The sequence below is a fragment of the Dipteris shenzhenensis genome, chromosome 14, assembly GCF_047967505.1.
Source record: "Dipteris shenzhenensis isolate YYH24624 ecotype China chromosome 14, Dip_SZ_1.0, whole genome shotgun sequence".
Lineage (NCBI taxonomy): Eukaryota > Viridiplantae > Streptophyta > Polypodiopsida > Gleicheniales > Dipteridaceae > Dipteris > Dipteris shenzhenensis.
The window spans coordinates 18,923,532-18,946,764 of NC_141609.1; the positions used below are offsets into that span (position 1 = coordinate 18,923,532).

At 47.6% G+C, this 23,233-nt stretch overlaps 1 protein-coding gene across 2 annotated transcripts in view; it reads left to right on the forward strand.

Annotated features, from left to right (window-relative positions):
* LOC147894296 (binding protein) overlaps window positions 1–23,233 on the forward strand; it is a 254,131-nt gene that overhangs the window by 201,844 nt on the left and 29,054 nt on the right. Inside the window, exons 31-39 of one of the 2 annotated variants that reach the window (XM_087384649.1) lie at window positions 5,179–5,400; window positions 5,546–6,013; window positions 6,167–6,511; window positions 6,623–7,075; window positions 7,187–7,233; window positions 7,327–7,420; window positions 18,094–18,300; window positions 18,447–18,572; window positions 18,765–19,157. In XM_087384649.1, the coding sequence (XP_087240775.1) occupies window positions 5,179–5,400; window positions 5,546–6,013; window positions 6,167–6,511; window positions 6,623–7,075; window positions 7,187–7,233; window positions 7,327–7,420; window positions 18,094–18,300; window positions 18,447–18,572; window positions 18,765–19,157 (2,355 nt within the window). The remainder of the gene's footprint in view (window positions 1–5,178; window positions 5,401–5,545; window positions 6,014–6,166; window positions 6,512–6,622; window positions 7,076–7,186; window positions 7,234–7,326; window positions 7,421–18,093; window positions 18,301–18,446; window positions 18,573–18,764; window positions 19,158–23,233) is intronic. The other variant, XM_087384650.1, reaches the window with a different exon arrangement.

Below are 23,233 nucleotides of genomic sequence, written 5' to 3' on the forward strand. Positions count from 1 at the left end.
CAGCCCCTCTGTCAGACCCCTTTTTCCCTCTCAGCCCCACTTTCTCCCCCTCTCAGCCTCTGAGCCCCTTCTCTACCCTTTTCCTCAGGTTTACCATTGTCTTCTTGCCATGATCGGAGCATCATTCAGGCTGGTCACAAAGATCCCCTCTTTTTACTTCTTACAGAGCAGGCGCAATCAGATCTGATGGGGTTCCTAGAGTTAGGGTCATTGTCTCCGATCCTAACATTTTAGATGACCATATTATGCTTCAGTGCCTAGATGGTTCTTTTTTCGACAAAGAGTTGAGATAGCAAGCATACATGATTAGTAACAAAGCCCGTCTGAGTGTCGTGGATGATATCTAGAAGATGGGGCTGCAACCGCAAGCTCAAGATCTTGTATGCAATGTCTAGTAGGGTAATCGATCTCCACTGTCGAATATCTGATCTCTCTCCCCCTTTCAGGATCATGAAAATCCATCCTCGACTCAGGGATTACAGGAGTGCACCCGAATCGAAGATCTCTTGGCACGCCAACCGAAGGGGGGTGAAAAAGTGCTCCCAGAAGCAACAACAGAAGGCCGGGGTCAATCCATCCCCAAACCGCCTCACCTGCTATTGCAGTCATGGGGACTACTCCTCGGACTGGAACAATTGCCGATAAAAGTCAGCAGTCAGCTCGAGGATCTCGAGGGTCCGTGTGCATTTGCCCATGGGGATCTCGTAATCGCTGGAGGTGTGACCCGGTTGAGCGTGGCCCTGTGAGCTGGAAGAACTATCTGGTCATCATGTCTCCCTATTGTACCCATCTGGCCCTCATGGAATGGTCAGAATACTCAGCCCGTCCGAGCTCTGTGTCGTGTAGCTCCAACCTTGTGCACTCATATAACGGTCACGGAGCTAGGAATCTTGGTCCCGCTCTCCGAGTCTGTCTATGGAAGTGAGGTCCCATCTCAAGGCGCACTCGTGCTCCTGTATAGCAAGTCTCCATCGCACAGCTTGGGACTGCCACTCCTCGCTACTCCGAAGGATTGCCTTAGCAACCCACGAAGACCAACCCTAGCTAGGTTCCTCCTTGGGCTGCTGCCAAATCAAAGCTACTTCCTGTTGTACCTCCTCCTCCTGTAGTAGTCTATTGGGAATCTTAACTCCTTTTTTAGGAAGGCCCTGGCTATGTAGCTCTAGGTGGAGCACTATCTGGGAGTGATCGAACATCCTCGTGCATGCCAGGATGCCTGTAGAGCCCCCCCGAAGCAAAGCCCGCAAAGCCCGATCCCCAACATAGAATATCTCTTTGACCAAAGGAGAAGTGGAAATTGTCGAGGGTCATGGTGAACTCTTCCTCTCTCCACGTTTTCCTGCCTCTGACCGCACCTCCGCGAACGAGACTCCTCCCTGCTTGTCCTCAAATTCTAAGTTGTTGAAGTAACCTCCAACAACCCAAGAATCGACGTCAGGGAGACTGTCTGTAAGTCTCCTCCAAAAAGTTGGGCAGTGCTGCTTGTATGTCGGTGCGTAAACATTCAGAATCCTAATCATGGACTCTCTCACCTGTATACCCACCCACACTACCATGCTTGGGATAAGGTGCCCCTGGTCAAAAACCTCAAAAACCTCCGGGGCCACTGTCTGAGATACTGAAATGCAGACCCCCCCAATTAGGCCTAACGCGGGGGACCTTACCTCCGCGTCTCTCCCCGGGAGAAGATGGTGGTAGCGTCTAATGTCTACCATTGAAAACATGTGCTCCTGAAGTAAAAGAAAGTCCATTGATCGGCCTACCACCGCTTCATGGGGAGGTGGCATAAGCGAACAGGGTTCGCTTATGTGAAGGAGCTTGCAAAACAATCTCAGATCTCTGGGACTTCGACGGAGGCTTTGAGGGGGAGTAATTCGTATCCGTTCAACCCTGGATCAAGGGCATGACCGGACTCCGGAGTGACCTCTAGTTCTAGACGCACTGATGCAACGACCAATGTGTGACCTGCGTCGTAAACTGCACCTTAGGTCCCACTCTGAACTGCCATGCCCATGCCTACGCTAGGTCTCTCTGGAGAGAATCCAAGCTGTGTGAGCCAAATGTCCAAAACCTAGGGGCCCATCTACTCTGCCATCATATGAAAAATCTCCTCTTTCATCATGCATTTGAAGAGGTTGGGAGTCCGCTTCTCTTCTCCTGCAGAGGCAATGTTGAACCCCCAAAAGGCTCGAGTGTGGGACTCCACCACACCAAGCGATCCCCCTTTGCGGGGCTGCAAAATCACAACCGTCATCTCAAGCACCAGGGAGTACTCGTCAAGGATCTCTAGGTAATACCACAGTCCCAGCCTCTAGAGTTCTCTGGACTAGGGGTTCCTAGGGCAAGGCTTCAGACCTGGAGACTGAGAAAATAAGCCACCTGACACCAGAGTCTGCAAGAGAGCCGAGTCCTGTGAAGGAGTGGGAGAGGCCTCCGACTCTGGAGAGGAGGCCTCAGCTACAGAGGGAGCGGGCAATTTGTCCACGCCCTTACTCGAGGGCTTCGGGACGGGGGAGCGTCCAGCAGGGGATGAGAGGAAGTAGAGGAGGAGGCGGGCTCTGCTGAGTAGGACAGGCGAGGATAGAAGAAAGGGAGGGGATGGCAGGCGGGTGGTGAGAGTCACTAGGGGGGGGGGAGGGGGCAAGGGAGGTGGGGGCGGGGGTCCGGAGGAGGAATCGAGGAGGGGGTGGAAGGTCAAGTGGTGCAGGTGGAGGCGGAGGAGGGGGAGGGGGATCAAGGGTCATCTTTGGTGCGGCGGGGGGAGCACGAGGGACTGTTGGATGCCTGTGACATTGTGTTTTTGGGGCCCCTGTCGTCGGGGGGACAGCATCATCAAAGGTCTCCTACTTCGGATTTTGTGCTTTCCCTGTGGAGGGGGCTCCAAGTCATCCTCTAGGCGTGACGTCTGGCACGCCATTTGCGGTTCTACCTGGCCCTATTCCTAGGCCTCTTACGTTTCACCTTTGTCCAAGCCCCTCTCAAGGGCTCCACCCAAGGGGTCTGGGACTCCATCTGTTGACCTAGCTCATGCGGGGCTCTCTCTGGACGAGTAGCCCGTTGCTCTTGTTGGGGATTAGTTGGAGCCTTGGCCTCACACCGCCGACACTCATAAGCTAGATGACCATCAACCTGCAACATAGGCACTGTTCTAGTAATCCAGAGACCTCGAGCCTCTGCCTGAACTGTCCGCCATCAAGTGTCTTGAGGAAGATATCCTCTGGGAGGGTCTCTGGGTGTGCTACGACCAACCTGAGTTGGGGGACCCCATCATCTGGCATCTGTCGAGGATGGATTCTTTAGAACTATACTAAAAACTCGCTTGATGGAGTGGAGAATGGTCCAGTAGTGTCACCGAGAAGCGAAGGCCTGGGAGGCGTAGCGTCACTGGAAAGTAGGGCACAAGATGCGTCGACTCCATGTCCTCCACAATGAACCCATGCCACCACGGGATAAAGTAGACCAAGTGCAGGCCTAAAGGAAGAGGGCTTAAGGGCTGGGAGGTGTCGAAGAAGCTCAGTTGGAGGAAGAAAACCCCTTGCCATAGATGCGAATGTGGTCACCCTTTAGCGCTAGACTCGCCTGGGTCCTCTCTCATACGCGCCTTCTCGTGGGTGTGTGCCTCACTATCCGGCCTACTATTTCTCTATCTTGAAGAGATTGCACTAATTTCTTAACTTGTTGTTTGTCTTTTGGGGATAACCAAACCTTGACAATTGAGGGAGGCGAGGATGCTACCATTTGAGCTCCTCTTGTCGGACCAGTGGTCACTTCCGAAATTCGAAACCTAGAAGAAAGAAACTCGTTCTTTGCTGCCTGAATGAGAGAATGAAAAAGGAAGGCCCGAAGCCCTCCAAGAGCATCACCGACAACCTTTGTCCCTCGAACCCTCGCACTAAAAGGGTTGCTTGAGTCTACGTGAAAGCTGTCACTGAAATCCTCACACCCTAGGGCCAAGAAAACCTGCAAGCCACCTTGAAGCTGAGAGGGTCCAGAGCGATTGCAAATGTCCAGCCCGCTGTCCACCACTTGAGTTATCGAGGGTCTTCGTGGCACGAATCTGCATGGTATGGAGGGCTGAGGCCTAGTGTGGCCTCCGCTATGCGGGCAGCTCAAGGGATGGCCCTTGAGGCACCACAAGGGCGCTTTGAAGAGGTGGCTAGAGGGCAGCCTAGCCCGCTGCTGGGCTTTGCAAGGGCCCCAGGGCGTGACGGCAAATGCGAGGAGGGGGTCTCGAAGGGCGGCATAGTCCACTGCCAGCGCGGCCAGCAGAGGCTACGCGGCAGGCTGGCAAGGAGGAGGGGGGGCAGAGGTTGAAGGGGAGGAAGGGCATGGACTGAGAAAGGGGGAGACGAGAGAGGAGAAGGCGAGGTGGGTTGAAGGAGGGTGGAGCATGAGCGCAGAAGGAAAAGGGGGGGGCGAGGGAGAGCGAGGCGGGATGGAGGAGGGGGAGCGTGATCACGAAGGGGGAGGGGGGGGGAGCTCGAGTGCAGGAGAGAGAACTCCTCGGCTCGAGTGTTTTCAGGGACATCTAGTACATGAACACGTCACAGATAGGTTCAAGGCTGACCTCAATGCTTTGCAGAGTACTCATACTGGTATAATTATGTTCAACTCAATAACTTGAATTAACACTAGACCTGTAAGATAGATTAGCAAGCCAGAGTGGTGGAGGCATCCACAGGGAGGTCAGCTCTCTTCAGAGTGTTATTACCAGAAAAGTGAGCCTCGAGCCTGGTAAAAGATGACATATCGCCCACAAGGACTCAAGTTCACAGGCCAGTAAATCACGACAGGGTGGAGGGGCATACTGGAGGAAAACAGAAGCTTGATGGACCCCAGAGAACTGGATCTTGGAGGGGGGAGAAGGTGCTTCATCATTGGTTGGAAAGAGGGAAAAAGAAGAGTGGAGTAAGATGGTGTAGAGGAAGCTCAATCATGCTGACAAGCATGTTCTTTTGCTTTTCAATTTGTCTTTGGAAAAAAAATGAGATTTTTACCCTAAGCTATGCATGTTACCAGTAATATGTTCTTATAGAGTTACCACTAATCTGCACATGGCCTTAAGGTATGCAGTCATGTAGATTTTGGAAAGCTAAGATATTAGTTATGATAAATTGGTAATATATTAATGGACCATTTTCCTCTCCCCTTTGTATCCCCGTGTGTTCTGACAAAAAGGTGAAGGAAGAGAAGGGATTTCTGAAGTCTGTGCTTTTGGAACGGGGCAACGAAGTTCAATCATTGAATGTGGAGCTGAAGGAAGCATTGGAGTTTGAAATATCACATGCGAAAATGATAGATGACCAGCTCCAAGCCAATCTAAGTGCTATATGCATAAGTGATTGGTCACGAAGTGTGGCATTGCAGTTGGCCTATGATGAAGATCAGCAAGCTATCAATGTAAGTGCTCGTGACTCTTTGCATCGATTCAATTTCAGTCTGCATGTATAAAAAAGAATACAGCAATATTGACTGCTTTTAACTTTGCTGGACTGAGGACTGTTTACCAATAAGTTTCTATGCATGAATGTATGTCTGGATGTAGCAGAGTCAATGGTGCCATCTGTTCAGGCGTTTGACAGATGAGCGAGGTCCATGGTCCATACTCCCATTTTCAAATGACCTCCATGTATTCTGGAAGCTGGATAAAACAGAGGATCCATGGCGTAGGAGATTTAAGTTAAAACGAAACTACCGATTTGATGGACAGCTCCTTCACCCACGTAACTCTTGTGAAAATCCTGATACCTCATCCTTTGTGGTTGAAAAAGGGGCACCTTATGATGTCCTAGGTGAAACATCAAAATTGTTATTGAAAGGATTGCGAAGAATAAGTGAGGAAGAGGTGCCTGATATGATAGAGGAGGAAAAGGAAAAAGATGATGACGATTCAGATGCTGGCAATATTGAAGAAATGAGGATTCTATCTTCAGAGTCGCAACAAAATACTGATGAAGCTTCAGCAAATCAACAAGAACAGGTTGCAAGCAAGTCAGAGGGAGGACTGGATGAGGTTTCACCCTTGGCCATCGTATCTGATCCTTAAATGCCTACATTAGCCTGTGTTTTGTTGCTCGCTTTACCATTCCTTTGTTATTTATGCTCTTTTGTATGTATTCCTCAGTTAAGCCTTTAAGATAATTCATTTAGATATATGTTGAACCAGGTACTTCATTCCGCATTTTGTGTTCTGGTAACTTGCAAAAGGAAACTAGCAGGTCGCTTAGAGATAATGCAAGACGGCCTCCATTTCCATGGAGAATTTGTCGTGGAAGGAACAGGAGGCACCTCTGTTTTTACATCTTCTGGGCTACTAAACTACTCTGATCATGTACCATTGGAGATGATTGGAAAAACAAGTGTTAAATATCTTGTGAATTCAAAGGATGGGAATGATACCGAGGAAACTGAAAGAGAAAACACACCAATGAGGCTTGAAAGTCTACAAAGTGCAGCAGCAGAGGGACTGTTGAAAGACATAAAGCGTCATCGAAGATGGGATTTGCTAAAGGTGTTTTTCAGACATTTGGATGATCTAGAATGAATTCATCATTCCTGTAGATTGTTGTGGTCTTTGGTAAGACAATGTTTTTTTGTTCCTAATGTCAGTTGTCCTTCACAGGTCAAGGGGGTACATGGAACAAGATATCTATTACAATACACTGCTCTGGAGCTATTTTTCAACAGTTCAATTCCACCTGTATTTTTTAATTTTCCTTCACAGCGACATGCCAAAGAAGTTGGTTTGAAGATTGTCTCTCTGCGAAACAAACTTTCTACGGGGAAAGGGACTTCCAGAGATAAAAGAGACAACACATTTTATATTGACAAAAGATTGTCCATCGAGCTTGCAGAAAGGTTTAGGGATTCTTGGCGTAGGCGAGAAATTAACAACTTTGAGTATTTGATGCATTTAAATACTCTTGCAGGCAGAACCTATAATGATCTTACTCAATATCCAGTGTTCCCCTGGATTATATCTGATTATTCATCAGAGATTTTGGACCTTAATTCATCTGCCTCATTTCGTGATCTTTCCAAGCCTGTTGGTGCACTGGATGCAAAACGATTCGAGGTGAGAAAGTTCTCTCATACTTACTTACTGAATTTACTTGGAGCTGTCACTTTGCCAGGCCTGGATATTTGTGCAGTATTTGTGTCCTGAAAAGTTCCTTCTTTGATCCAGGTTTTTGAGGAACGCTTTCAAAATTTCAGTGATCCAGACATTCCCAGGTACTAGTTGTAAACAATAGGTAGCATGCCTGCAGTTCAAAGCGACGTTTTGGTACAGCATAATAGATCTTGTTTCTTTTTTCCTGTTCGCAGCTTCTATTATGGATCCCATTATTCAAGCATGGGCACAGTACTCTTTTATCTTTTGCGGTTGGAGCCTTTCACCTCTCTACATCGAAATCTGCAGGTAAGGACATCAAAATCTGCGGGGGTTGGGGGCGATGGTGGATGAAACCGGCCTTCGATAAACAACCGGACGGTGTTGTTAACTATACCACTCATTGTAGTGAAACACTGCTCGATGTAAATAGAACCGGGTGGTATTATGGAATACCATGCGGTGTTTTGTCACAATACCGAGTGGTGTATCGATATACCATTCGGGAACCAACTGGAACCGGTCCCAGTTAAAGTTTGCTCCTGGGGTGTTTTAAAACACCCCAGGCCTAATTTAAAAATGTTCAAAAAATTTAGATACAACATTTAAAAACTAACCTTTTAATACCACCATAAATTCATGTGGGCTCCTTCTCTGGTACTTCTATTGTACTACTCTGTTAAGCATGTCCATGCTCTACTTGTTTTGCTCAAAATATACGGGCTCCTGTACGAGTGTATGTTGCTGCACTTCTATGTTATTTTTGAGCCTCAAGAACTTCACAGATGTATAGATGGGTGTAATTTTCCCCTTCATCATTATATGCTTAAGTACATGTATCAATGGATCTTTAAAAACGAAAGCTTCGATTAATTAAATCATTAGTATGCACCTACTCACAATGCTCGAAAAGAACAAAAGTATCACTTTCATCGGTCCAAAGTTTGGTGGAGTCTATTGCAAAGAAACTGCTACTGTCTTTTCTCACTGTCACATGCGGACCATTGTAAATAGTTCTAAACCATTTTACATCAAAAATGAAAATACTAAATGGTTTGAAGAGATATGCCCCGAAATGATTGCCTCGGGATCTGTGCCTGAGTTCTCCTAAGAGAAGGTGCCAAAAGCAACAGGGAAAGCTCCTCCTGCAGCCTGCACAGCTCCAGAACAGCTCCAAAAGCCACCACGCAGCCAAAAAAATGTGCACAAAGGTCCAGCACAGCAAAAGACAACCCCGGGCACCTGTTGGAGGCAGCTGAACATGTCTGTACGGATTCCGTACAGCCGTACGGACTCCGTACAGCCGTACGGACGTCGTGGAGTCCGTACGAAAATTTCCCAAAAGTTTAAAAATGAGTTTTGGCACTTCTTAGAAGTGCGTACTAGCCTTGGAACAGTCAAAACAGTGTTAAAACGGCCGAAAACAGGCTTGAAATTGCTCAAACAGCTCAAAAACTGCACAAGAACAACTGAAAACGTCCTACACCTCTGGGAGAGTGAGGGGAGAGAGATGGAAGGTGGGGAAAGGGCATGCATACACATGCTTGACAAATGGCACCTCCTCCTTGCCATTTGCCCCTTCATTAAATGGCAAATGGCAGGTGGGGGAAGGGCATGCATACACATGCTTGACAAATGGCACTTCCTCCTTGCCATTTGCCCCTTCATTAAAGTCCTAACCCCCATACCAAGGACAACATTGGTTGTCCTTGGGTCCAACTTTTAGACCCCTCTTTTAAAAACCTTTGCCTTGCCCCTAGGACCTAGTGGTGCACCTAGACTTTGCCCTTCGGAACTTCTAGGAAGTGTGCACTTCCTCTAGCCAGTCCCTCACAGCCAAACCATTACAACACTTAACCATGGTTAACCTCGGGTTAAGCATAGGTTGAGTTATGAAGATACTTTACATCACTTTTCACGTCCTCGTGACAGTGGAAGATGTTCAGTAAGGCATTGTGATTATAACAACACATTTGCAAGCATTACAATGGATGGGTTTTTATTTTTATTTTTTCAAGAAAAGTACTTCATTAAGTATGAATAAAAACCATAGAGCAAGCTCAAGTGCGGGAGTACATCATGTCAAGCATGAGAAAAAATAGCTCAGAATCAGCAAACAAAAATCCCGGGTGGCGGTTGAAAATGCTACCTCGTCCCTGTAGGAGAGTTAGAGAAGAAAGGACAATCCTTCCAGACTCTGAGAAAAGCAACCCTTCTAGCAGTAGCAGTCCTGGAGGTTCCTTGTATGTTCGCCCAAATGGCCATCGAAGTGTGTATAGTATGTGCTCAGATACTGGCCATAGTCTGAGAAGGGTGAACCTGGGAGTCCTCCAAAGCCTTTGTACATCTGGCTCTCCAAATATGCCATGCTGTGATACTAGCCAGAATCTCCCAAGATGTGTCTACAGAAGCGTGGGGAGCTTTGAATGGAGTAAACGGAACATCCCGGAGGAAGCATGACTCCACAAGATGTTGTCGAACAAAGAAAGCTGTGTTCGTGCCATGTCCCTCAAAGAAAGCTTGTGGACCAGTGAGTGACAACCAAGCAATTGATCCCCAAGGCATTAAGAAGGGTGCTCTATGAAAAGTGCAAAGTATCCTAGCAACACCCTTCCAAACCGTCCTCGCCTGAGTGCACTCCCAAAGGGAGTGCTGCACTGACTCAACTGTTGAGTGGCATCGAGGACATGTAGGGTCAGCCCCGAACCTGAATCTCCACAGGTTCACTGCAATCCCTCCATGAATAGTAAGCCAGATTTAGGATCTAGGGTATAGAGTTTAGGATTTAGGGTATAGGGTATAGAGTTTGGACTGGACACGTATCTCAGCAAGAGCCTCGACATCTTCTAATAGTGAAGAACCTCTATTGCTTAGAGGAAAGTTGAATGTCTTTGGGAATGAGGAAAAAACCCATGGATTTAATATGTTACTCAGCTTGGCTGTAGATCATAGTTACCAGGGAGTGGGAACATTCCAAAATTTCAAGTGTCGGAATGGGAACATTCCGGGAAGGGGGGAACAGGGGAACGGGAACCGGAACGCCACATCATATGACACGTCATCAATTCATATAAAAATATACCAATTTTGAAAAGAAAACCACTTGTAGCAGCTCTAAACTTTCCATTTCAGCTTTAGATATTTAAAGACACTCTTAGAATACTCAAAACTGAAATGTACATGTTTGCAATGTGAATAAAGTGCAGTAGGTGAAGTTTTCGGAGACCTGCTGCTGCTCCCCGCTCCTCCTGTTGCCCTCCTTCCTGCTCCCCTCCTTGCTGCCCCCTCCCTCCCCTCCTTGCTTCTCCTCCCTCCCCTCCCCCCTACGTACTGCTCCCCCGCCTCCCCCCCCGACTCCCCTCCCTCGCGGCTGCAGCCCCCCCCCCCGCCCCACTCTCTGCCTCCTCTCTCCCCTCCCCCCTACCTGCTGCTCCCCCCGCCTCCTCCCTCCCCTCCTTGCTTCTCCTCCCTCCCCTCCCCCCTACCCACTGCTCCCCCCGCCTCCCCCCTGGTTCCCCTCCCTCGCTGCTGCAGCCCCCCCCCCCGCGCATTGCCTCCTCCCTCCCCTCCCCCCTACCTGCTCGCCCCCCCCCCCCCCTCCCCCTCTCTTTCTTTGCTTTCCCCCCCCCTCTCCTCCACTCCTCCTCTCCTCTATCCTCCCCTCCTCTCCCTTCCAAGTTCCTCCTCTCCTCTTGCTGCCCCCCCTCTCTCTTTGCTTACTCCTCCTCTCCTTGCTCACTCCTCTCTCTCCCACCTTCCTTTCACCCTCTCCCTTCATCTGGAGTACCCTATTCTCCTTTAGGGGTCTCCTGGGCTTCAGGAAAGCGGATGGAGTTCTTCTTTGTGTTTGAATCGGCCTTTCCCACCTCAATTGACGAATGGGTTCCCATTCAGTCAATCCGTTACCGCCCACATCAGCCGCGAGAACCGTCACTTTCTCAAAAGACGAGCTGCAGCAGTTGCAAAAGGATTTGGAGCATGAGTGTTCCACGACTGTCTTCACACACATTCATGGCTCCCACCCCTCCAGGTCACTCCAGGTCACAAGCTAGAGATTGGATGGATGTTCGTTTGTTGGGACGAGGTTTCTTTCAGGTGTGCCTAGATTCCCCGGGCGTCGCGAGAGACCTGCTACAGGCCGGGTTTCTATTTCTAGGCTACATGAGGATTTTTTTGTTTCCCTTTCAACTGGGCTTTGAACCAGTTGAAGAGGACAAACAGGGAGTTTCTGTTTTCATCAGGTTCCCTGGTCTCCCCTCAGTTTATCATTGGCTTCTTTCAATTATTGGCAAGAGGTTTGGTGTGGTAGCACAGATCCCCCCTCTTCTTGGCGAGCTCTCTTCGGCTGCTGAGGCGGTCAGGATGGATGGGATACCCAGCGTTAGGATCATTGTCCAGGACCCTAATATTTCAGATAACCACATCATGCTACAGCGATCCGATGGGTCTTTCTTCCGACAGAGATTTGAGGTTGCAGGTCGTTAGGACCAATGCAGGATTTGCAGATCCTCGGGGCACTTCGCCAGAGATTGCCCAAAGAAGAAAAAGAGGCCCAGAAAGCAACCAGCTCGTACTAGCTTACGAACAGAGAGTAGGAGCAGGACCTACCGCTCCACAGGCACCGCCTCAGACTCAGGCTCCCCCCCTTCCTAGGGCTACTCGAGTCCCTCCTGCAGCCCGCACCACCTCTGGCCCATGGTGGGTTCCAATCGCGGTTAGGCCCTCTACTTCAGATCACACCTCCACTGCTTCGGAGGCTACCCCCTTGGAGCCTCGGGAGGAGACTAGTGTTCAGGAGCCTTGTTCGACTCCACCCCAGGATCAAGCTCTACCTTCCTCAGCAGCGCAAGTTGTTGGCATCTCATCTGCAGCACTTCTTGATCAGGACTCAGTATAGGTGCCTCTTTCTATGGATAGAGGGAAGGGGGTCTTACATTCTCTCTCTGCTTCGGTAGGAATCCTTCGTACCCCCTCCCCAGGACTGGCTCAGCAGAACTCCTTTTCTGCCCTTGAGGACCCCTCTGACCTCCCAGATGATGATTTTATACCTTCCACTTTCGGAGAGCTAGTTATCGGCATCCCTTTTGAGAGATCTTTCTCTCTCACCTGTGGACTTTCCTCCCCTTGGACCTCGTGTGTATGGCAGGAGGTCAGCTCTGGTGGAGGGTTCTTTTTCTGCCACCAGGTCGGGTAAGGTATTCCAACCCGCTTCCTCCCGCGGATGAGGATAGCCAATTGGAATATACAGGGATTGGGCGGCATCCCTCATCGCCGTCGCAGACAGCTGATCAGGAATCAGCTCCATCCAAGTGCTTCAGATGGTTCCCTAGACATTCTTTTTCTTCAGGAACACAAACTGGATGCCAGAGATTGCTCCAAGTCAGGTAAACTACTTTCAGGCCGGACTTTTTGGCTTCCTGCCTTGGGAACCAGGAGAGGTACATGCATATCAGTCTCAGATTCCATTCTCCCTTTGATCATTGGACACGGTACCATAACCCCCTCCAGGGCCCAGTGGGTTTTACTTCCAATTGACGGACGTAAGGTTGGTTTCCTCAACCTCTATGCTCCGAACAATAGAGGGGACCGTGTTCTGTTTGGGAAAGAGTTGCTCTTGTGGGCTGACATTGTAGATTCATGGATTATTGGAGGTGACCTCAACATGGTTGAGGCACCTTCTGATAAGCAAGGGGGCAGAGAAGGTGGTATTCATTCCCTCGAGAGAGCAGCTTGGGATGCCTTCTTGTTCAGGTTCAGTGGCAGAGATGTTTGGTCAGATGATGCATTTCATGTTCAGTCTCAGTCACTTTTGTTTTCATGGTCGAACAATAGGGTGCAGATGCCTATCGATGCCCGGATTGACAGATTCTATGTGGATGATTGGGCTCTTGATAGAGGGGGGACAGTTTGCATTGCACCGGGGGTTTTCACTTCCGACCATTTTTTGGTAGTTTTATCCATCTCAGAGTCCCATTTGAGAGGACGGTCTCACAGTATCAGGATCCCCGATGCCTTATACACGGATGAGACTCTCACAGAGGCAGTCTTGGATATCTGGGTTTCTCACATGTACGGGGGGGTGGCCGGTCCTTCACATGTGGCCTCAGCACTTGCCAGTATCAGCGACTTTTATCACTCCGTTGCTAGTGCTCGGTGAGGTGAGGTACTCAGGCGGGAGGTTGGTATCGGCAGTTGGCAGCCTTGCAGAGGGAGGAGCAGAAACGACCATCAAATGCTTGGGTACAGGAGCGCCTTGCTACCGCAAGGACTCACTTGCAGATATTGCTTGATCACAGAGCAGAGTATGCCTTCCATGCACGGGAGTCCTTTTGGATACAGATGCGAGCGAGAGTCAATAAACACTTTTTCTCTACACTTGGTCCCAGACACAGTAGAGAGAGTGTCAGGCAGCTTATTGACTCTGACGGCATTTTGCAGTCTCATCCGGATACCGTCATGCACTTAGCGATAGATTTCTATGCCTCCCTTCTTTCCGCAAATCCTGACACACAGGCCAGAGATGTGGCTAGAGATGAAATTTGGCAGAGTTTACCTGTGGTGTTGGTCACACCAGAGATGATATGCTCACGTGATGCACGCTTTACCAACACAGAGTTCAAGACTGCTCTCTCCGCCATTCATAAGGGCAAATGCCCTGGTTCCGATGGTCTTACTCCTTTTTTTACAGCCTTTTGGGATATGATAGGTGATCATATTGCTTCAGCCCTACAGGGCATTTGGGACTCGGGTGAGATGCCTGACTCACTGACCGAGGGACTCATACACCTTATCCCGAAAGGTGGCAACATGAATTTTGTATCCCATTGGAGACCATCACTCTTTTGGGCACTCTATACAAAATCCTTGCCAGGCGATCAGCATCCGATTGCAGCCCCTTCTTCCAGACCTCATCCATGATACTCAGACAGGCTTTGTGCATGGCAGAAGCATATTTGATAATATCTTTTCCTTTTGGGAAGCCACAAAGTGGGCTATGCAGAGCGGGCAGAGGCTAGCAGTTCTACTCCTGGACTTTGAGAAAGCCTATCACAGAGTAGATTGGGGTTTTCTTGAGGGCAGTCTTCTACGATTTGGATTTTCAAATGCATGGATTAGAGGGGTGGCCTTCCTTTACAGATCAGCCCACAGCCAGGTTTTGATTGGAGGGGTAAGGGGTGACAGGTTTCAGATTTCCAGATCAGTTTGTCAGGGATGCCCTTTAGCCCCCTTCCTCTTTCTTTTTGTGGCAGAAGCTATGAGTATCTTCCTTAGATCTCAGGCTGAGCTCTATGGGTTGAGATTGTCCTTGAGACAGGAGCAGGAGCTTTTTGACTGTGAGTTGGCTGATGACACTGCTATTTTTATTGAGGCCTCTTCGCAGTCACTTGATTCTTTTCGGACAGCCTTGGATATTTTTTGCTCAGCTATAGGGACACACATTAACTGGCATAAATCCTTTGGCTTTTGGATCAATGATGAGGACACTCCAGGATGGGGAGTTGACATTGGCTTTTCCTGGATTCAGAGGGGTATTCCTGTCAGATATTTGGGATGCCAGGTAGGATTGGGCATCTCTCCAGCACAGCAGTTTGCCACAGTACTAGAAAGTATAAGAAAAAAGATCATTTTTTGGAGCTCAACCAAACTCGACCTTGCCTCTAGAGTTGTGGTAGTGAACCAGGTTCTCTTGGCCACCGCCTGGTTTGTGTGTTCTTGCTGGTGCCGGTCTAGGGATTGCATCACTCAGCTAATTAGACCAGTCAGGAATTTTTTATGGAGTGGACTTGATGGCATGGCAGATGTTGCAGCGAGGGTGGCCTAGGAGACCATTATTCTCCCTACATGGGAAGGGGGCCTTAATATCATTGACCCGGACTTGCAGTGCAGGGCATTGCTTTGTAAGGTGGTGGTGAGGGGACTCATGCCTGAGTAGGAACCTTGGAAGGATTTCTTTTTTGGACGCATTCAAGCTTGCACACCTACCTTGGGAGATGATTGGGTGGACAGCCCTCGCTGGATTTTTACTTCCGCCTCTCTTAGGTCTCTTGCCTCTGCTCTCATGACTGCCATCCTAAAAGCTTGGGGGAGCTTCAGGAACACTCTTCGAAGGGTTCCGCCCTCTACCCTTGAAGAGATTTATAGGCAACCGATCATTTGGAACAATAGTATACTTGATGAGCATGGCAGACCACTGGGCACTTCCCATTATATGCAGTGGTCTAGATGGGGAGAGAGGCCCCGCCTACACAGTAGGCACTTGGAAGGCTTTTATCAGGCTACCTGAGGATCAGAGGCTACAGTCCTTGAGTCACCTCAGAGGGGTAGCACGCAGGATTCAGCAGATAGATGCAGCCATCCCCGTGGAATGGACAGTTGAGATGCCTATTACTTCCACCACTTGGACGGGAGCTTTTTCGAGGACAGTAGTTCCTCTACAGGTGATCGCTCTTCGAGATCTTAGGAAAGATGCTCTAGTCTTTGACGTTGGGGATGGAGGTATACTCTCTAGATCCACGGATGATATTCTTCTAGAGGTTGCCTTTCAGCCTGTCAGGATTGCTGGTTTTGTGGACCATGGAGCGGGCTTGCAGTGGTACTTAGACCCCGACCCTCTGCTCTTGGCCCTGGGATCCTGGAGGTTGTGGTTATATGGAGGTGCACCTATCAGGTGCTTGGAGTGGGACCCAGGAGAGTGGGAGTGGATAGATCATGGGCATCGAGAGAGAGGGATTCCCTTTTTTCATTTCACGGTTGGTAATGCCAGGAGATTTCAGCTAAGCAGTAGAGGTTGGATTCCCTCTAGAGCCCCCCATTGGAATAGCTTCTTCATCACCGCAGATTTGGGTAGGAATTTCTGGAGGAGGCTCTGGAAATCCCTCAGAAATAGAAAGATCACTCTTTTCTTTTGGCTTTCTATTCATGGAGGGATTGCAGTGAACCTGTGGAGATCACGATTTGGGGCTGATCCCACTTGCCCTCGCTGTCATTCTGCAGAGGAGTCAATGCGACATTGCCTTTGGGACTGCAATCAAGCAAGAATTGTTTGGAAAGGAGTTGCTCGGATACTCAGCATTTTTCATACTTCCCCTTTCTTCATGACTTGGGGCTCAGTCGCATGGTTATCCCTTACTAGGCCCCAGGTGTTTTATGAGGGTGAGGCTTCTTCTTGGGCACTCTCGATCCGCCGGCAGGTGATAGAGCCTTGCTCTCTTCAGTTTGTACCACATATTCCTTTCAGAGCTTCACATATTTCAACGGACACCTCTTAGCATTTCCTCTTGGCACATTTGGAGAGCCAGATGCACAGAGGCCTGGGATGACACCTAGATACACCCATCACAGGTGTTCACGGGTATTTGGAGTGACACGGTTCACACTTTGATAGCCATATGGGCTAGCATGCAGGGCCCTTCATGGGCAGTCTCTTCTAGGAGGACTGTATTTCTTTGAGTTTGGAGGGGTTCTCCCTTTTTCTCGGAGGTTGCTACCGGATTGAGATGGCACTATCAGCCCCAATCCTTTCTTTTTGGCTCTTGAGCTTTTCATGCATTGCATGGTGTATCCCATATTCCCGTATGGAGCTTGCTCTAACGGTTTGTTTTAATACTTAATAGAAGTCTCTTTTTTGCAAAAATAAAAAATAAAATAAAGCGCAGTAGAATACTATAGATCCGGACCATATAATATGCAAAGTACAAAAAAAGGAGGCCATGCCTCAGGCTTGAAGGCCTCAATACAAAATAGGACTCAAGACTCTCTAGTCAAGTACATGGTGTATAGAAAAAGAGAGAGTCATCCCTAATGGTTTGAAGGTGGCATAGCAATGGAGGCCTCTCCCTCACCCTACTAGGCCTCATCATCGTGATCCTGGTCCTGGGCCTCATCATCCTCATGCTCAGGAGCATCCTTTGCTGCATCACTGTCGGGTTCCTCATCTGGTTTAAATCCAAGATATGGTTCAGGAGTGCACTCTGACCTGAACGTGTTAAGCAAACGCAAGTTTGCATTAACAAATACAAGATTAATTTCCTTCTGAACCCCAAGCCTGTTCCTCTTTTTGGATGCAGTGTTTCTAAAATTGCTTCACAACCGCTCAACGGGTGAAGAGTAGCTGCTTGGCTGAGTATACAAATGGCCAAATGCTGCAACAATGGAGAATTTGCCACATAGTCCTCCCACCAATGAATGGAGGAAATCTTGAACCTGCCATTCTGTGCATCCTTCAAACCAAACAACCTTTTCCTTGCCTATAATATGACAGCTCCTCCCGCACTTTTCTCCTATCATCTAGACTTGAGACAAGTCGTCTCAATATCTTCTCCCATCCTTGCACCACCTCTTTATATGTTTCTTGCCCCTTGAAATTCCGGATAAAACAAAGGCTGCAGCCTCCAAAGGTGAATGATATTCTGTCCACCAAGAGGTTGCCAAGGTCCTCAACTCCTCCTTCCTCCAAGCATACAAAGCATCTATACTTTGAATGGTCTCAATCATCCTATCCGTCCCTTCAGATACCTTCCCAATACAAGGACCATCTCCATCAACAAGCCTCAACATCAAAAGAATTGTGGCTTTGTAACTCGAAGCAAAAGGCAAACATCATCCCAAAAGAGGTCATCCAAGATAGAGGCTGTCAAAGGGCTGTAGTAGAAGCTAAGGGAGCAGGAAGCAGGTCACGATGGGGAGCTGCAGCATCTGTTTATCTGTCAAATGTTCCTGCTCATATGAAGATTATGGGCTTCACGTCAAAATATCCAAGACAGACATAATTTTCAATACCTTCATGGGAAGCTACTGTCCTTTCTCGCAATTAGGTTATTCTGGTCAAATGTTATACTGCATCAAATTATGTTGGTTGTGTCCGCTGTCTTAGCTTTTCAAAGAACCTTGAGGATGCCCTCCCTGGTCATGCATTGCTTCAGATTTTTCTGTGTGTTTAAATGCAGGCAAGATTATGATTTTGTGATGAAATTGTACTACAGGGGGGGAAGTTTGATCATGCAGATCGGTTGTTCCATAGCATCGAGGGTGCATTTGCAAACTGCTTGACCAACACGAGTGATGTGAAGGAGTTGATTCCTGAGCTCTTTTATATGCCGGATTTTCTTGTGAACTCAAATAGATACCACTTTGGGATAAAGCAAGATGGAGAAAAGCTCGACAATGTCATATTACCTCGTTGGGCAAAGGTGCAGTAAATGCTCTTCACATACAAGGCTGACTTGCTGTTCCCTCTTGGATTTGTTTCAGAATTTTTCAATTTGCATGACTGTACTACATTTGTTTATTTTTGTTTCATTTGTTCTTATTATTTCATGTTTACTTCCCTCTGAAGGGTTCTCCCGAAGAATTTATATCAAAGAACAGAGAAGCTCTTGAAAGTGAGTATGTCAGTCAACATCTTCATCAGTGGATTGACCTCATCTTTGGGTACAAGCAGCGTGGACGACCAGCCATGGAGGTAACTCCTTGACATGGCTCCCAAATTTGTCGATATAGATCAAAACAAGATTATGTCTTATCTTAACCTTTTTTGGGTAGATCAATAGATCTTTAGATACAATGAGCTTTTCATTTCAGATAACCTTCAATCACATCTTCATTGTCAGGGTGGGTATTTTATTTGCTGACAAAACTTTTGCATGATGAACAGGCAGCAAATGTCTTCTATCATTTGACATACGAAGGTGCAGTAGAATTGGAAGCCCTAGAAGATAGGCTACAGCGTGCTGCAGTTGAGGATCAAATTGCAAACTTTGGCCAGACACCAATTCAGCTTTTCCGAAAGAAGCACCCTCGACGTGGCCCACCGATTCCAATTTCCAGACCCCTTTACTATGCTCCGGCCTCCATAACTCTCACTTCTTCTGTGCCTGCAAGTGTGCTGTCTCAAGGATCATTACAAGGGAAGAAAGCAACTGCTTTGCTGTTTATAGGGATTGTGGACTCAAAAGTGGTCTTGGTCACGAGTGAACTGAATATAATCATCCGGAGTTGGCTCACTCCTTCCCAGTCTGGAGGCAACTTTACATTCTCTTCATCACAGGTGATACTATGAAAATCGTGAGAGGCTCTCCACTGTGAAATGTTTTAACATGATTAACAAATAGTTTACACACTACAGAGGGTATATGCCCTAGCTTAATATTTCTGTCTTGAATACATTACAGGTGATGTTTTGCATTTCATGACACCTAGGGATGGTAACTTCAATTTTCTTGTGCTTTATTTCTGACTGCGTCTTTTTTTGCACACATCTTTGAATCATGCTTTTAACAAAAATATATATACAGCGGGGTATCATAAAAACCACTTTGAAAAAAAAACGGTGTCTTTTAGTCATACAATTTTACAAATAAGGGACTTTAAAAAGAGGCCTTGAATGCATGTGATATATAGGGTTTACCCATAGTGACTCCCTTGTGCCATATACACTCTTTGCTCTGAACATAAAGGAGTGAAATGTATAAGCCACATTCACATTCCTAGCAAAAATTTGGCTGTGATTGCTTTCAAATCGAATTAATTGAGGCTGAAATTTGGTGGTCATATGGGCCACACTATGGGCAGCATTCCAGGACCCCCTAATCCCACAAGATGAGATCAACCGTATCATACGGTTGGATCTACTCCACATCTATACATTACAGATTTGGAAAGGGGGGGGACAAGGAGTTCCCCACCAAGATCCAATTCTACCACGACCTCTTCTTAAGAGTATCAGAGGATAAGTGATCATCAGACCCTAGTACCTAGCAAGGGAGTTCCACATGCATTGAGGATTGATGTGGGTCTCATCCCATCAGCTGAGGATCGAGGCACACCCAGAGAGCAGCATATCTGTAGACTATGCATGCTGAGGGAGGTGGAGACAGAGGAGCATTTCCTATGTACCCAGCAAGTCTATTATGAAATCCAAGGACGATATCACTGCCTCTTTCAGTAGGGACACAGCTTTGGACCACTCTCTCGATTGATCCACTTCCATGACCATGGCCTCTACGTGATTGAGATGCGACGGAATAGATAGACCCTATTGAGTATACTGAGCATAGGTAGGAGATGATAGCACCACAAGAGATTGGGTTAGAAAGAGGACAATGACATGTCATGGACTCCTACGCATTTGAGTCAGTTCCAGGACATAGTGGGTGGGAGGAGCTAGTTTGTACAAAGGTTGACTAGAGTACCCATGATGGAGGTCTAGCCTATCTCAGCTCTTCTCAGAGAGGACCAACAAAGCAAAGGCGTTAATCTTGATATGGCTCACCGGATTCAAAGATCATGGAGGCCATGCCCTCTGCCACAGTGAGAGACGACTAGACAGACAAAGAAACGAGATATCTTCGCAACTCACTGGAGAGCCACAATGGCACCTGGTTTTGTATTTTGAGCACTAGCTTTTGATCTTCTTAGCTTAGCATAGCACTCAGCAAGGGCCCCAGCGGGCTGTTTGCCTGAGCCCACAGTGGCTTGTATTGGTTACTCTTTTTTATTGTACTCTATCTCATAGGCCCGCAAGGCCTCCCGAAGACGTAAATACATCTTTCTTCTTTCTTTCTCTCTCTCTATTATTATTTTGGTTCTCAGACTCCGTGATACATGGACTTGTATCTTTGCATTGACATATTGTACTCATCCCCCCATTTTGCACCCAGGGGCGGTTTCCTTGCATCTAGCTTACTTTGTATTTAGGCTCGGATTTGACATTATGTACTTTCACTTGCATTGTATTGCGTAGCACTTAGATGATATTCGACGATGCCTCTTCTTTGTGGCACGTTGATTTTGTGCTATCTTGTACGCAGAGTTCTTGATGTCCCATGGGCCCATTTTGGCCTTTAGTGGACAATAATACACTTTCTTTCTTTCTTTCTTTCTATCGCAGAAATATTGCTAGATTCCGGACTAGATCTCACATGCTTGCAATTGAGAAGGGAGCGTGGTTGAATCTTCCGCGACATGCCAGAATATGCAGATTTTGTGACTCTCAAACAGTGGAGACAGAGGCACATATAGCTCTGCAGTGTCCCCGTTATGCACACATTAGGGAGGACTACCGGAAGTTACTGGGAGACTCCACACAGTTAACATCAGTCCTTTCCACTGCCTCGCCGGCAGCATTAGGATCTTTTGTTACCCGCCTCTTTTTGTACCGTCAAGAACTTGAAAATTCTTGACCCCTCCACACCGGTGACTTTTCTTGTACACCGTTTGGGTCCCATGGGTCGTTTTCGGCCCCCCGTGGACGATAATAATTTCTACTTCTACTTCTACTTCTCTGTTGTGTAAGTTAAGTTTTAATTTCTTTCACCCTAGATCTATAATACATAAGGCTGGCTGTTTCACGCATATATTCAAGGCTGAAATTCTGAGAGTATTCTTTGCTACATATGCTTGAAAAGCTTGCAAAGCTCAGCTATTGTTTTACAATTTTCAATCTGAGAAACAATATGCTGTTTAGCAAACACATTAATAGGCAAGTGCCTTTTTGGTCCTTAAATCATAATCCTCGATTTTCTTGTCACCCTTACTGGATTTGAACCCTATCAATATGATAGAAACCCCAAAAATTTTTCGACGTGCATCTCTGCAACATGTGGCTAGTGCATCTAAGCTATATTGATAGGGGGGAGTTGGTCCATTGAATACACCGACTAGTGAACCATTTGGATACCCATGCATACCATGCCATGCTAATGCCTCTCTAGTGTCCTGGATGAATCTAGTACCAACCTCGTTAATCTTCAGCTAGGCAAAGCCCAAACAATGTCACGATCTGGAAGATAGCATTAATCTGGAGCGGTGTCGTGGCGAACTCGGCCCCTACTTTTTGATGAGGAACGAAGGCTTATTCCAAATCATCAGGGATCCCGTAGTCACTTATAGTCTCTCAAACCTCCTCCAATCAGTCGTTGAGAAATCACTCCACTAGAGGGTGCTGCATAAATGGTTGTCGGCCTCACTAGTATATCAAATAGCCATCCCTTCGTCGAGGGGTCCTAGAAGTGTGCCTGAAAGCACTATCACTCTAACGGGGCTAGAGCTCCTTGACCTCGCTTAAGCCATGCCTTGGCTACATGAATCATTGTGAAAACTGGTCTGGTAAAGACTGCTCCTAGATAAGTGTAGGGCTGTTGTCTCCTCTCTTCAAGACGACGTGGGATGCCTTTGAAAAAGTATCTCTTGCACTGCATCCAAGCCCAGAGAAATAGTTGTTGCAAATCTCACCTCTGAACTCGTACCCAAACAACTAGCCCTCATCCTAGAAAAAATCCACCTAGTACTTGGCTTCCAAGGTCCTCCCAACTCTCCTTTTCAGCGACCTTATCAGATCGGCATCTAGACACACCATTGGGTTAAGACCCATCCTTTGCTGGGGAGTCTTTGCTCGGAGCATGGCTGTATAGTGGAAGAGTGGCTGTCTAGAGTTGCTTCCTCCTGCATGGAGACAGATAGTTCATGGACTTGGAGGATCCCAGACCATGGTAGAGGAGATTGAGAGTGCATTCTGTGAGGACTGGAGAGCAGTTCAAGAGCCCAAGCCTGCACAAGCTCACACACGGTGATAAGGAAAAAATGGAAAGACAACCAGGAATTATGTACTTCACCACGTCAGATAGGTGAGACTTCATAGGGATCAGCTGCAATGTGGGCTCGTAGATGATGAGCTTATGAACCAGGTTCCAGAGCAGATATCCAGAGCACACAAATAACAAGTCAATCTCCCACACAATCTGACTAGAACACACACACAGGAACACACAGACTCTTTGAAAAAGGGGAAAGACTACACAGCCTGAAACAGACTGAACTTAGAACTGAACTTCCCCCAAAAAAACTCAGAAAACAGTCAGCCTCAGAATACTATGAACCCACAGCCCACTGCTCAATGGCCAGCAAGACCCCCAAGCATAACCTCTGTGTGCATTCTTCTGTAATCATTGCTTTGCTCACTCCCAGGTAGTTAGCATTTCACACTGCCCAACCATGAGTACACAACTTGAGGCAACGGCCAGCCTATGACCCTCGTGCCCACAAGCTGTCCAAAAGAAGAACCAGCGGGTACAATCATCTGTAAACCTGCAGGTACGTTCACTGTACAAGCAGCCGTACAGTCAC